Source organism: Trichoderma breve, assembly GCF_028502605.1.
Source record: "Trichoderma breve strain T069 chromosome 7 map unlocalized scaffold00008, whole genome shotgun sequence".
Classification (NCBI taxonomy): Eukaryota; Fungi; Ascomycota; class Sordariomycetes; order Hypocreales; family Hypocreaceae; genus Trichoderma; species Trichoderma breve.
In genome coordinates, this window is record NW_026611594.1 from 1382556 (window position 1) to 1397295 (window position 14740).

General features: G+C 41.6%; 4 protein-coding genes across 4 annotated transcripts; 2 read left to right on the top strand and 2 right to left on the bottom strand.

Moving 5' to 3' along the window:
* Positions 1 to 3343: 3343 nt before the first annotated feature.
* Positions 3344 to 4824, bottom strand: T069G_11546 (FAD dependent oxidoreductase domain-containing protein; the record flags this gene model as incomplete). The annotated part of the gene is made up of 2 exons (XM_056178751.1): positions 3344 to 4237; positions 4285 to 4824. 2 exons carry the CDS (start codon positions 4822 to 4824, stop codon positions 3344 to 3346), a joined length of 1434 nt encoding a protein of 477 aa, XP_056023625.1.
* Positions 4825 to 5831: 1007 nt separating this feature from the next.
* On the top strand, positions 5832 to 8125 carry T069G_11547 (amino acid permease domain-containing protein; the record flags this gene model as incomplete). Its single annotated transcript, XM_056178752.1, has 12 exons — positions 5832 to 5952; positions 6006 to 6055; positions 6108 to 6335; positions 6396 to 6586; positions 6639 to 6714; positions 6768 to 6884; positions 6944 to 6963; positions 7032 to 7189; positions 7240 to 7367; positions 7422 to 7787; positions 7840 to 7902; positions 8105 to 8125. The coding sequence occupies 12 exons, from the start codon at positions 5832 to 5834 to the stop codon at positions 8123 to 8125; spliced, it is 1539 nt and encodes a 512-aa protein (XP_056023626.1).
* A 19-nt stretch (positions 8126 to 8144) lies between these two features.
* On the bottom strand, positions 8145 to 10262 carry T069G_11548 (fungal specific transcription factor domain-containing protein; the record flags this gene model as incomplete). Its single annotated transcript, XM_056178753.1, has 3 exons — positions 8145 to 9775; positions 9966 to 10089; positions 10164 to 10262. The coding sequence occupies 3 exons, from the start codon at positions 10260 to 10262 to the stop codon at positions 8145 to 8147; spliced, it is 1854 nt and encodes a 617-aa protein (XP_056023627.1).
* Positions 10263 to 13472: 3210 nt separating this feature from the next.
* On the top strand, positions 13473 to 14562 carry T069G_11549 (uncharacterized protein; the record flags this gene model as incomplete). The annotated part of the gene is made up of 4 exons (XM_056178754.1): positions 13473 to 13628; positions 13689 to 13769; positions 13822 to 14269; positions 14312 to 14562. 4 exons carry the CDS (start codon positions 13473 to 13475, stop codon positions 14560 to 14562), a joined length of 936 nt encoding a protein of 311 aa, XP_056023628.1.
* Positions 14563 to 14740: the final 178 nt, after the last annotated feature.

Consider the following 14740-nt stretch of genomic DNA (forward strand, 5'->3'; position numbering starts at 1 on the left):
TTATTAAATACTACAGCGGATTAAACAATAAACAAGCTAATACACTTAGCAGACGTCTAAACTACTTTTAAAAAATCCCAGAAGTTAAGGCCTAGTTACTAAAAAAAAACCAGTATAATAACCTAGTAATTTAATTAATCAACACCTTATATTAAATCAAAATAGATAATCTAATTATTAACGACATTAAAGAACACATTAAGAACTAGGAAAATAAATAATATTTAAAAGGCGTTTTTATAAATACTAAATACCTAATACTAAACAGACTTATTTAGGTACTAGAAGACTTATAAAACAAAGTAGTAAAATCAGTCTACGTATATAAGCTTAATAGATATTATAGAATTAGGAAAACTATATAATAAGTTAAATAATACTTTAAATTTAAAGGTATTAAGATATAAGTACAAAAGGTTATATTAAAATATATAATATATAAACAAGCTAAAAGCCCTAAATATAAACTATACAGATAACTATAACTACTACCTATACTACAGCAACCATAGAAATTAATCTTATTTAACTTAATTACTAAACTACCTCCTTTAAAAGAACTAGTTATAAAAGTACTTTATAACAGTATCTTTATAGTAGTTAATAAACTTACGAAAATAACCTACTTTATATTATTTAAGGAAGCTAGTAATATAAAAGAATTAGCCTATGTAATAATAAAATATATTACAAGTAACTATAGACTACTAGGAAATATAATCTTTAATAAAGGAAATACATTTATATCTAAGTTCTAGAAAACACTTACAGCCAGACTAGGAATAAATTACAAAGCTAGTACAGCCTACTACCTATAAACAGATAGATAAATAAAAAAGATTAACTAAATAATTAAAACTTATTTACGCTATTACATTAACTTTAAATAAAATAACTAAGTAGAACTCCTCCCTATTATATAACTTATATATAATAGCACAGAGTCTAAATTAACTAGAAAATTACTATTCTTCCTAAACTATAGATTTAAACCCAAAGCTTACTAACTACTAAGGCAAAGGGAAAATATTAAAAAAGCTATTATTAAAGTAGAAAACATAATCAAATTATATAATAAACTACAACAATAACTCAAATTCGTCTAATAAAAGATAATTAAATATATAAATAAATATAAGATTAAAAGACTAACCCTATAGAAAAGGGACATAGTTTAGCTACACTAATATACATAAGGAAATAAATAAGCTAATATTAAAACAAATAGGCTAAGCAATAAATTTAATTTTAAGAAACTTAAACCTTATAAAATTTTAAGAAAAATCAGAAATATAAACTATAAACTCAAACTTTTAAAATAATAAGAAAAACAAAGGAAATATATACACCTAATTTTTTATATTTCCTTACTAAAAAAAGCATAAATCAATAAAGAAACCGGAAGGTTTATTTAAGATAAAATTATTATTAAAGGAAAAGAAAAAGAATATAAGGTAAAAGATATTAATATAATAAAAACAGGAGAAAACGGTAAATAACGCTATAGGGTACAATAGGAAAAGGGAGAAGAAAAAGAAAAAACATAGGAACCTATTAAGCATCTTAAAAACTTAATAGCGCTAGTGGAAAAACTCTATTAAAGCCTAGGGATTACACTAGCTTAGGATCTATTATCAGCATCCCTAAATAATCCTCTAATTTTAAAAAAGCAGGGACGACCTTAGAAGAACCCTCTGCTAACTACATTATAATAGCCTAACGAATAGCCTCTGCCTTATACTCGTCTTTTTCCAACTACTCCAACTCCGCTAAATTATTAATACCTTAAGATACCGCATACGCTACCTTTTTAAACCACTCCTTATATTATTTCCAAAGATAAATAACTTTAACTATAAAATTTACAATTTCCTCCTCAACAGCTTTAACCTTACTATTAAGCTAATTATAACGTTAGGAAATATATAATAATTATTAAAGTATAAGAAATACCTTATAATAAGATTTATAATCCTTAATATACTTTAAGCAGCAATTTAAGTCAAACTCAGAAGCTAAGTACTAAAATCCCTTTTTTTCGTAATAGAAGTAAGGTTTTATTTTAACGAATCGCAATAATATAAAAGCAGTAAGTACCGCACTTTTATTAAATTTCTTTCTCTTCTCTTTTATATTAGCTAAGTTAGTAAATTTTTAAATACAAAAAGTCATTTTAATAATAAATAATTAAAAAAAAAATAAAAGAAGCACTTATAGGCGGGAAATATAGGTACTTATACACTAAATCACCTAGTCTTAGGGATAAAACTAACAGGAGGGGGAGAATTATATTATAATCCAGCTTTTATAGTTATAATAAAGGGCCTATAGGGTAGGTACTTTTAAATTAACGTCAGCCTACGCAACTAATTAAAAAGCAGTCAACAGGAATTAACGTTAATTCTAATTAACGCAAGGATAAATTAATTAAAATTATAATTAATTCTACTTAACTCCAGAATATATAACTAAATATATAAGTTCACTTTATATTACTCATTAAAATACTTAAATAACCAGTTATTATTAATGCAATAGTATTTAAATTAAACACTTAGACACTTCTCTTTATAAGCTAGTAATAAAATTGCCCGTCTATCGACTTAATCGCTCCGCTAATATAAACCATAGAACTATTCTAAGGTTTATCCCTTAGGAACAGCTAACCTATACTACCCTATAGGCACCGGTTCGTCACATACCTGCTAGATCTACTGGCCATACTTCTAATATTATTACCTGAAAACAGCCAAGAACGAAAGGCGTAGTTATCAACAAGTCAGACTCTTTGAGTAATCGCCTTATAGTTTATGCTATTACTGAGCACACTAGTAATCTAGATACCCATTCATTTGCCGTGAGAAGCCACGGTTGCCGAACTTCCAACGAATTACTCTTTGAGCGACATCGGATCGGAACACGTACTTGGCGCCTCTGGCGTTGCGCCGCACTAATGGCCAGAATCAACGCAGAATACCAAGCACAACCTCACCCACGCATTCAGCCACCCTAAAAGTTAAGCATCATATAAGTTCTAGCAAAATTTGAATCCAGATAAGTCTTAAGTATACTTGCAAAAAAATTGAGCAGTGTCCGTAAGAGTAAATACAGCTTTAAAGCCATACAACATAATGAGGTGTTGCACTCTGAATCCGAGCCGGAGTGTAGGCTCGAAGTTTGTTCTTAGTTATCAATACGGTCCTTTTCTAGTAGAACACATCATCATATGGTCCTCCGATGCAGAAATGAGAATTGGAGTCACTACTCTTCAATAAGAAACCCACAATATGAACAGGCTCCGGTTCGTGAAGGTTCCGGGATACTGTCTACTTTCGAGTCTATACTACAACAAGGCCCGAAGACCTTGAGAAGATTGTGCGATCGATGCCCAGCGGGCATTTAAATCTTCCACTCTATCCGTGGTGATGAGATATTGCTCTGGGAACCATGAGCTAACATCCCTCTTTAAGATCATTTCTGCTGTTGCTCTACCACAGAGCCAGGCGTTCACCATGCCGTACCCATTGTACCCAGCACTGATCCACTCTGCTGCAGAATGGCTACCACTGGGGCGATCAAGTGCTTCTTGTGGGAGCTTTCCAACCAGTGGAAGCCCGTCAAGTGGTGTGCACATTATGCCAGTCCACGAAGATTTTACTTCAAGCCCCCGGGGGTTATGTCCTGCTGAAGAGAGGGCTTTCTTAAGGATGGATGGTAAAATGCCAACTAGGTGAGCCTTTGCGACCACGTTTTCGTTCTCATCTGAAGATTCGCCTAGTTGGGAGAGATATGCATCTTCTCCGATATCCCCTCCTCCAAGAAATACATCGCCCGTCCGTGCATTTTGGCTTAGGTAGTCGAAACCATTCTCGAAATAGAAACTCCAGGATCTCCGGCCGTCTAGGGCAGGAAATTCCGGTCCAGGTGCCTGTACTGTCATCTGACCTCGTCGTGGGAAAACGAGACCTCGAAGGCGAGGGAGCAAATGGCCTACATGACCCTCAGTGCAGTGGACAACGTGCTTTGCTTTGATGCAGCCTCTGGGTGTGTTGATAAGGTAGGGGTACTCATTGGATTGAACTCTTATAATTGATGTGGCTGGCGTATGTTGTTCGACCGAGAAACGCTCATGATGCTTTTCGAGTAAAGAGCTGAATATTCCCAAGATGAGCCGATATGGCCAAGCAGCGCCTGCACGGCCAATAAGTGCGCCAGTTGCATCAATGAGGCCATACGTCTTGGTTCACGTTAGAAAATACTGGTATATGGACATATATAACGTACTTTGGTGGCCTCTTCTGGCCCACAAATCCGCCATTGGCCTTTTAGATCAGGAAATGCTTCCTCAAATTGCTTAAGCATGGCAGTCATATCATTCATCTTTGTCTGGCTCAATATTGCGGAGACGGTTTGAACCTCTCTAATCTCAGAGTCCTCGACTACACGATTCCCGAACTCTCGAGCCGTGGAAGCTATACTTTCGAAGTGGGAGAGCGAGAAACGCACCATCTTCACTGCTGCATCATGACCGTATTTTCGCGAGAGTCGATCATAGTCTTGGACAGCAACACATCTTATGTGTCCACCATTCCGCCCAGTGGCGCCAGAACAGATGCCTCGAGCATCGAGAACGGTGATGGAGATTTCATCGTCTTCTTTTAGTAACCACTGTGCAACGCTGCATCCTGTGATGCCAGAGCCAAGAATGACCACATCTCTTGTTTCAGGTAGGGCCTCTGATTGCGCAGTTTCCACGTGTGGATGAGAGGAGGATTGCCAAAAGGATGTGGTCGGATTAGGGGCCGGTAAACCAGGATCCGCCATCAGCCGTTGAAGTTTGTGGCCTATACCAACATTAGTTCTAATAATGGCGACTGCATCAGATTCTAGCCAATCTTTGGACCTATCATTGTATATCACAGAGTCTGCTCACAGACTTTGCTCACAGAGTTCCAGCTTAGATTTGACAGTAACACTACTGAATATACCTGGAAGAGCTTACGGTAGATCATATAGCTATCTAAATCGTTCCTGCATTTCTGAGTAAGGACGCACTAAACACGCGGATACACAAACTTATGGAGGCTACCGCGATAATTTTCCTAGATCGGCCAAATATTGGTTGGAGGCGATGCGGGGGAAGACATTATTAGCCAATCTACTCCGTAACAGAAGTGGCAAGATATCACTTGCGCCCATTATCCAATAGATAAGCACGTCTCCAAAACTCATCGCCATGATTTACCTAAGTAAGACTAGTACCTCTGTGGAGACTCTCTCCGCGTAACAAGGGCTACTCCAAGGATGTTGCCGAGAACAAGAAAAATTGGCTCGTGAAGCAAACGCTGACACGCTAATCTTCATCGTCTTGATAGAATGCGGGGAGATCGGTATAATCAAGAGGAACCTTACTCTCGGTAACGGCGGAAACTTAACAATGGCTGAAGCTGGTGGATACAGCGTTTATCAGAGCCGTTGATCTGGCTATCGAATAGAACAAGATTTGGAGATAGTAATCGCCATAATATTCCTAAATTAGACTAATGCAGCTGTGGATACTCGATACTGCAAGACTAGGGAACTGGATCCGGGGTATAAGCACAGTCAGTCCCATAAAAGCCAATCTGATACCTCCTGTTGCATGCAACATGCAAGTATGTCGACAGTCAACAACCACTGCAACTGATCCAGGGATAAGCAGGATCAGGATCTCTTATATTTAATTGAGCCCCTGCATCCCGAATCAAAGCGTAATCGCTATTGCTCCCTGGACTCAGAAATAATACCTACCCTACATTGTGCTCGAATAGAGCCTGGCGCACGTCTTCATGATGGCCTCCGAGAAGAGGGACTCAATGACAATTAGTCAGAGCCATGATTCACCAAGCGATATTGCTCCAAAAGCTCTGTCTAATGATGAATATCAACTGGCACAGCTGGGGTACAAGCAAGGTATCCATCTTCTCATATTGATCTGCTGCGGGAACCCTTCTAACCTTTCGAAGAATTCTTCCGCACCCTGGGGCTGTTTGAGAACTGGGCAGCGACATTCACCGTTCGTCACCTTAACCTGTATCTAAGCGAAATAAATTCTAACAACAAGGCAGACTATGAACTTTATATCTGGCATTCCAATGATGTTTGCCTTTGTGATGTCCACTGGTGGCCCTGAAGCGGCGTTTGCAAACTGGACAATGGTTGGGGGCTTCTCGTTCATTGTCTCACTAGCTATGGCTGAGATTGCCTCCGCCCTTCCTGTCGCTGGTGGTATCTACTACTGGAGTTTTTACCTCGGTGGTAAGAAATGGGGACCGTTTTTGAGTTGGATGACTGCTGTAAGATCCCATTCCCTTCCAAATCCACACATCCAGAGCTGACCATGTTCCTTCGTGGAGTGGTGGAATTGGGCAGGCTGGATAACTGTTCCTTGCGGTGTCCAACAAGGTGCAACAAACTTTCTCATATCTGCTCTCGAAATACAATATCCCAACGCAGAAGTTTTGACGAAAGGATGGTTTTCTTGGATACTAACTTCCGTGGGCATTCTGATCGCCATGCTTCCAAATATCATCAGCCCGCGAGTCTTGTAAGTATCTGGATGAGCCCTTAGACCAGCACGACTTACTAAGTTTGTATAGGCAACTCTACTTCCGCTTTGCCATTCTAATATTCTTTTCTCTTTTCTTTGCCTACTGGATATGGTTTCCAACGAAGGCAAGTCTTGAGCACCTTCTTTAAGTATACTTTTGCTGACAAATTGTATCTAGGCCAGCGGAAATTTCCAACCATCGTCCGGGGTGTTTCAACACTTTTTTAACAATATCAACGAGGGTGACAAAAAACAAGCTTCGGATGGATACTGCTGGGTTATTTCGACACTTTTCGTAAGTCTTTTTCTATAGAGCTTGACATTCTAACTGTTACTGATGTGGGTATTGTGAAGGGAGCGTGGATATTCTTTGGGTATGTTCTCACACTCCAGCGCCTTTGCATCATAGATCGTTATGTTGTTTTCTAACATTCCATTATAGGTATGATGCGTCTGCACATTTAGCGGAGGAGACAAAAGAGGCTTCGGCAGTCGTGGCAAAGGGAATGTGGATGGCAACACTATCTGGTTGGCTTCTCTCTATCCCAACCTTGATCCTCATTCTCTTTTGCATCCAAGACTTCGATGGAATCATCGCCGGTATGCTCCTTATTTTCGTCTTCAAAGATATCCACTAACTTCAAGCTTAGCAACGTACGCGAACAACTGGGCTGAATATCTTATGCAGCTCATCGGCCCTGCAGGTTCCACGGCTATCCTTGTCCTCTTGTGGATCGACAGCACTTGCGCAACGGCTTCGGCCTTTATGTCTGCACAGGTACCATCAATCTTTTACACTTGACTGTGGCTTCAACCAACTAATTTCTTCCAGCGCGTAACATATGCCATATCTCGTGACAATGTCTTACCTTTCTCACGATACTTTCGGAAACTAACTTCTACCCACCGCATGCCCCTCCATGCTGCCTTCCTTGTCGCCGCCATCTCTATTGCTATTTCGACCGCTGTCATTGGTTCGTCTGTCGCATTTTCTGCTATTACAGCTATGTCGACTATTGCCACCAACGTCAGCTACCTCTTCCCTATCATAGCCCGCCAAACCGTCGGCGCTGCGGTTTTCGTACCAGCCAAATGGAATTTGGGCCGGGCTAGCGCAGTTATTGCTACAATCTCAAGTGTTTGGATTTGCTATCTCTTTGTTGTTCTATTGTTGCCGCAGGTGTATCCTGTCACTGGAGTGAGCCTCCCCTCCCCCACGTGTTTCCAACGTAACTAACAAAGTTTCGCAGACGACATTGAACTATGCACCAGTTATGATTGGAGCTATCACTTTAATTTCCTTGGTGGGCTGGGTATTCCCATTCGGACTTGGTGGGAAATATTGGTTCAAAGGCCCACAGACGACCATCACGGATGTAGATGTGCTGGAGGCCACGATACCAGAAATGAGCTAAAATTTGGCTTTGTATTACAGATAGTGTGCAAACATATGTCGTGTTATGTCTTAATAAATCCCCCTTTTGCATTATTTGGCATCATTCATCGAATAATCAGTGGTTTCTAATGAGATGGTGATTACAACGTCTTGAAACCCCTACCCAAACATAGTCTCACACTCCATTTCGCGAATAAGATCAATCCAAAAAACTTCTTCTCCCATATCAAGACGTCGATACATCTCCTTGATGACTTGTAACATTAGATCAACTGGTCGCGAATGGACCAGTGACCGGAGGGATGCCAGCCGGGAAATTGTGAAGACTCGTAAATCCATGACATGATCGTGCTCTAAAGCCGAACCTGCTTCAAGAGGTGATACATAATCATCGTGTTGAATAGGCTCTTGAATGAATGGAGGTGGTATGGCCAGCGAACCGGCGGCGACAAATATTAAAATGGCTTGAACAGACCTTGTGCCAGATGTGATTGGAATCTGTTGTAGGCGATCAAGTACGCTAAACCCGAGAGAGCGTAGAAACATATCATTAGAAGCGGCATTAGACAGCGAGTTCCACCATTCGGCTATCGGATTGTTCTTGGGTCCTAACGGAGGGCAGCCAGCAGATGACATATACTCTTGGCGGTGCCGTAGAATGCCGGGAAACTTGCGATATATCTGATATAAGCTACCAAAGAGGTATGCCTCCGCGAGAAGAACGTGGTGGTGTGATGGCGTGTTAGGATCTCCCGAACCATCGATTTCCGCGATATCTGGCAATGCAACAGACCAGAGAGCTTCTTCTAGTTTAGTAGCGTCTTGGCTGAGTTTCTTGTGTCGGAGTAGGCCAGCATCAGAGTGATCATCAATCAGCCTCAATGACCGGATGACCTTTGTGACTCGACTGAAGATAGCTTGGATAGGTGATGACACCCCAGTCCATGGGTGTGGAGCTATACGAGGATTGGTGGACTCTCTTGCTTCTATGGTTGCCATACTAGGATTTTCTTCCGCTGTGGCAGCCTCTATGTCGGAACTGAACTCTACTTCATCACTGACTATACTAATAGCCATTTCCCAATAGATGAGAGCAGACTTGAAGAAGTTGGCCATTGACTGGTTGTTCCCTCTCGCGGATATTGCATTTGATGAGATGGCTCGCTGGGCAGCATGGAAGTGAGCGATGCCGATATCCTTTCCATCGTGCCATGCTGTACTCAATCCTATGAGGAATATTGCGAATAGGGTGTCTTCGCGGACTTTGTTCGTTTGTTTTAGACTCTCTGCGATGCATCTCAAGGCCTGACTCTGATATTGCAGAGCGATAATTTTCAGCTGTGGTTTCTCGTCCGCTAGTCTTGCCGCAGAACCGCTCAGCATTGCATTGAATACAGGCGCAGAGTACGAGAAGACTTGGGAAACATATGACCGAAACGGATTAAGTTCCGAGTCAAAACTGGAGAAAACCGAACAGACGTTCTTGAAATAATATGTTGCCAAATCTGCTGGAAGGTGGCTAATGGCCGGCGGGATAGAAGTCTTCTTCCATGGGACAACTGAAGAAGTATCTAGCCACTGGTAATTGTCCTGGTATTGCATCACGCCCGGCAATGATGGAACAGTGTCTGTAAAGTCCATGGGGCCCATGGGGCTATGCGTGTCCAACAAATAGGCCGGGCCATGACTATTCGGGAGCTTGTAAGATGCGTTTGCGATCGCCGATATTGGAGCACTCTCTTGTTCGTCGGGCACAGCATTACTCTCAGTTGGGGAACACGATATTATATCTGAGCACGTTTGTCGAAGATCATTCTCAGCTGTAGGTGTGGATTTTTGAAGCGGAGGGGAGCCCTTCGGATAAGTGGGGTGAAAGGAAAGATGACTGTTTAGTGCTGGTCTTGAAGATGTGTTGCATATGAGGCTTGGATCTGGTGCTATTAGAGTCATAGAAGAACAAGGTGGGAAGCCACGTCAAACCTTTTACGCTATTGAACACTTCGTGCTTTGTAGACCATCGTATTATCATGCCTGGATAACCCGGACATGGTAGCTTTCTTGAAACGCAGCGGCCGCAGCTGGGTTTCGCTTCATCGCATTTTACCTATGTGTGGGCCACCCTTCAATGATGTGCTCTGGAGGTTGGAAGTGGGTCATAATGGAAGAGTGCTCACGAACCTTGCTGGATTTACAACGGGCGCAGCCACTAAAAGTCTTGTTGACCGGGCGTCTTTTGCCAGGTATTGGAGGTGCTTGCCGTTGAATATGGGTTGCCATACTAATCTTTGGAGGATTCAATCCGTGCACATCAAGCTTAGCGATAACGGAAGAGTAATCAAGGGAGGTCACGATATGAGTGTCAATGGATAAGGAAATATGAAGGGTTGGCTTAAAGGCGGCAGAGAAAGAGGCTAAATCTCTCGTAGATGTACCCTATGGGCTTGAGCATGTCAAAGAGGCTTTTCGTCATAGAGGTTGCTGGGCCATGATTGTCAGCAAGCATGGAGATGAAGTAGATAGAGTTGGTTCACTCGATGGATATCCGCCTGTTGCAATCTAACTCTCACCACAGCGGGATAACAGGGGAAACTGCCTCGGAACAACCTAAGACCGATGGACCAATCACAGTCAAGCAGACAAGCCTCATGTAGGGGTTTGAATCTAGCCACAAATAGCTAATAGAAATCTATTCCATTCTACGGAGTAGTCTATTACCAATTCAAGATGAAAAAGCTCACTTTGTCGGAAATATCTTTACAGTACGAAGAGCCAATTGTTACTAAAACATCAACATGAAGTTCGTATTTGAACAAATAACAAAGCATGGTGAGTTTGTTTCAGCTACACTACATACCCTGCCCACCAATGGAGCCCTAGAACTGTCTTATACCTAGATCTATACCTAATACGAAGTACTCCGGGCGCAATTCGTCACACCGCCATCAGCCGAATCAAAGCGTTGAACCAGAGAGGGACTAAGTTTTAAACACTGTGTAAAAACTGTGGGTTATGGATCACTTTTGCGTATTCGGTCGTATACGAGTAATAGCTTCTACTGTGGATATTTTATAAGTTAAAATGTTTTGTGAAAGAGTATGACAAAGATTCTTAGGCTTCATTCTCCTTACACCAAATGTATGTTTCGCTTTGCTATGTCGCTATTGTGAATTGTAATTTTACATTGACGCAAAAGGCAGTTTAATGAGGCTACCCAGTGAGGGAAGTGGTCGTATTTTATCCGAAGTGCTTACGAACACGCGTCTCTCCTCAGCTAACCTGCAACCGTCTCAATACAACAAACATGTGCACGGAATGTGAACAAGTGATATAGAAGGTTCTTCGCGTCAGTCCAAGTACCCAAATTTCCCCTACAAAGAGGCATCAAGCCTGAGCTGCTGTCAAATCAGCTTAAAAAGAAAGATGCGGATTTTGCTTTCTTTGTCTCTCTAAATGTACAACTGTTTAAAATATTGAGCCCCGAAGAAGTGAGTTGTCCTGGATCATCGTTAATGAACTTTCTTTATACGGGAGATGAAACACCTCATGGGATTGGCAATTTGCAAACGACAGTTACAAAACCGCCGTGGTCCCCACAAGACGCGAGACCCTTCATACATCGGCTAAACAATCGGGAGCTTCGACTTCGGCTCGGCGAAGAAATGGTAGAATATATTGCCGAGCCACTTTTGGGTTCTTCAACATTTATAAGGGTTATGAAAGTTAGCCTGGACAGTATTTGGAGTATATTTCACGCTGCCCAAAAAGTCAATCTCATCCTGACGGATCAATTCACTCTACATCATTGAAGGTAGCGAACACGGTCAAGCTATCTGATCCGTCTCAATGGCTCAGATATATGCTAGCTGTAGCTGGAACATTGCATCTACGCCGGCGCCGATCGGGAGCATCGCGTTTTTTGAAGGTCCTGGCCAAATTGTACAGGCCTCATCAATCTTAGAGGACAAAGTCTACACTTGCAGCCTTTTACTAGTGCCACTCGTTGATACTAAAGATGATCTCCCAGCCACGCGTGGTTGATCATTCAAGCGCGATTTCTGTCACAACCGACGTTTCGTGTTGCTTCGCAATAGGCTTTTTTTCAGTGTGCGACGGCGGTTCTGTATGTGAGCTCTGCTATTACGGATGTCCATTCGCGGGAAATACACCTATGTATCGTTATTTCGATCGCAGAAGGAGGTATACGGGCTACTGTCATTGTATGAGGCTTTTGACACTGTACTCATCTACAGAACTCACCAAGCCTGGTGGTTGGCTGGTAGAGGTAGAAGGTCTAGTATATGTGATCCAAGCGACTTCAAAGGGGAGATAAGTTGTCGGAATGATGGTCGAAGGGTTCATATATATTATTGAATCATTCGTATATAGACCATGATACAGAACACTCGCAATGCAAAACTGTGACTAGATATATTCTGAGATCTTTCAGTGAATGAGAGGAGCAAGAAGCTTCACGCCGTTGCTTTAGCGTCAGGGAAAAACATATGTATGTACCATCCGAGATGTTTCGAAAGACATCTTTTGTTATCTAAGCTTAATTAAGCTTAATTGCAAACTTCTACTAACTTAGAACCAGTACATTACCAAGCTAGACGTAAGTCAATGGTTCAAATGAAGTACAATGAATCCGTCTACTTATATCGTCACTCAATTTTCTACTATATCCGAGCTTGTACAAATTGCTAGATTTAGTAAGTAATATCAGAGCCGCCCGCAGTTATATACAAAGGGGGGTATCCCCACTACTCCTTTCTCCAAGACGATGGATTTCCGATGTCCATGAAAATTTATTTGTAATACGACTGTCCATAGGAGAGATAATTAGTCAACACCTCACTAATATAGATGAAAGATGTAGAGGGCAGGGGGGAAGCCAGTATAGTAAAGATGATACAATTGTAATGACATAGGCCAATGGCTACTATGACTAAGGTCAGATTGTATATGATTTGTTACAGTTATGCCCGTGCCATACTTGATCAGCCGCAGCACCTCCCACTGCCTGGCTCCATCAATACGAGTTTGTATCAGCTGTATAAAATGCTGCAACTTGTTGTCAAATGGGTCTCTTTCAAATAAACTATTCCATAAAAAGGGAAGCTAGCCTTAGAGAGGCTATATTGGTGTTTTCATTACGGAGCACATAGCTTTCTTGCGTATCGCATTGGCATTAGCGCCATCTAGTAGCCCTATGCAAACAGAGTACGCGTCATCTCCTCCATGGAATATTTTTTCTTGCTAAAAATAGTATTGTAATTGATTGGGGAGTTCTGGTTTGTTGAAATAATAGTTCCATAACAAACAAATTCGTTATACTTCTCATGACTTGTCTCTGAATTCCCGCCTCCTTTTCGTCATCTTAGCTCTTACAAGAGCGAGTTTGATACAGTCTTTTCTGTCGTCATGTTGCTATCTTCCAGGAGGATAGCAGTTGCTCTGTGTACTGTTGCTATCTTCATCACTCTTACAATGTACAAAGTCGTTCAGAAGGACTCCGTCTCTAATTCCCTCAGCTTCCTTCACTCGAGTCTATCCCTCAACCACACGAGTTTACCAAAAGACAAAGGGAATCCACGGTTCGCATATGCACAATACGCTACTGATATAAACTACCTATGCAACACTGTACGGTGAAATCCGCCTTAAGACACAGTTGGGACTGTTCTTTAATGAGGCTTATTGTAGATTATCAACTTCAACCGCCTGAAGCGTTCCGGTACCAAACATGACATGGTCCTGATATTCCCAAAGGAATGGGACCATGAGGTGAGATACCTCATCTTAGTCAAGAGACCTGCCTTCTAACTAGTTACTCTAGAGTGCCAATACGCGTGAGGCTAAGGCCATCAAAAATCTTCGAGCTAGCGATCTTAATATCGTTTTCCGTCCCTTTGACATTCTCTCTACAGACAAGGGAGACTCGACGTGGCACGATAGCCTTACCAAATTCCACGCCTTTGCCTTGATCGAATACACGAGAATTCTAGCCTTCGACTCAGACTCGCTCGTCTTGAGTAACATGGACTTCTTATTTCTTGCGCCAGACTCGCCGGTGGCTATGCCGCGCGCATACTGGCTGACCGATCGTGAGCATGCGAAGCAGATCCTAGGGTCACACATCATGCTCATCGAGCCTAATACACATCGATACAAAAGAATAATCAACGAGGCTATGCGGAGTGGGGAGTTCGATATGGACGTTTTGAATGAATTATTTAAAGACTCAGCCATGATTCTCCCTCATCGACGCCTTGCGTTGTTAACCGGTGAGTTCCGAGCCAAGGATCACTCTAAATATCTTGCTCCAGATGAAGAAGAGGAATGGAACGCCATGGTAGAGGCAAGTAGGGCATATCTTGTGCATTTCAGCGACTGGCCCCTGCCAAAGCCATGGAAATCCCATACTGAGGCTCAATGGCAGGCAGCCTTGCCGGAGTGTCCAGATGACGATATTGAGAAGCCAGACCAGTCAAGGTGTGCCGACAGGTTGGTGTGGACCAAATTTTATACTGACTATGACAACGATAAGAGAGTTTACTGTGGTTTAAACAGTATATAATTCGTTATAATTAAGAAGCGAGTGCATATTAGCGTTATGTAAGGCTAACAATGATATAGAGAAGTATGTTTAGTCTTTCCTATTTTGGACTTACGGATGTAACACCAATGTATACTTCAAATGCAATACTTATATAGCTTAAATTGGATTTTAATTTAAATAGGTACGAATGGTAACG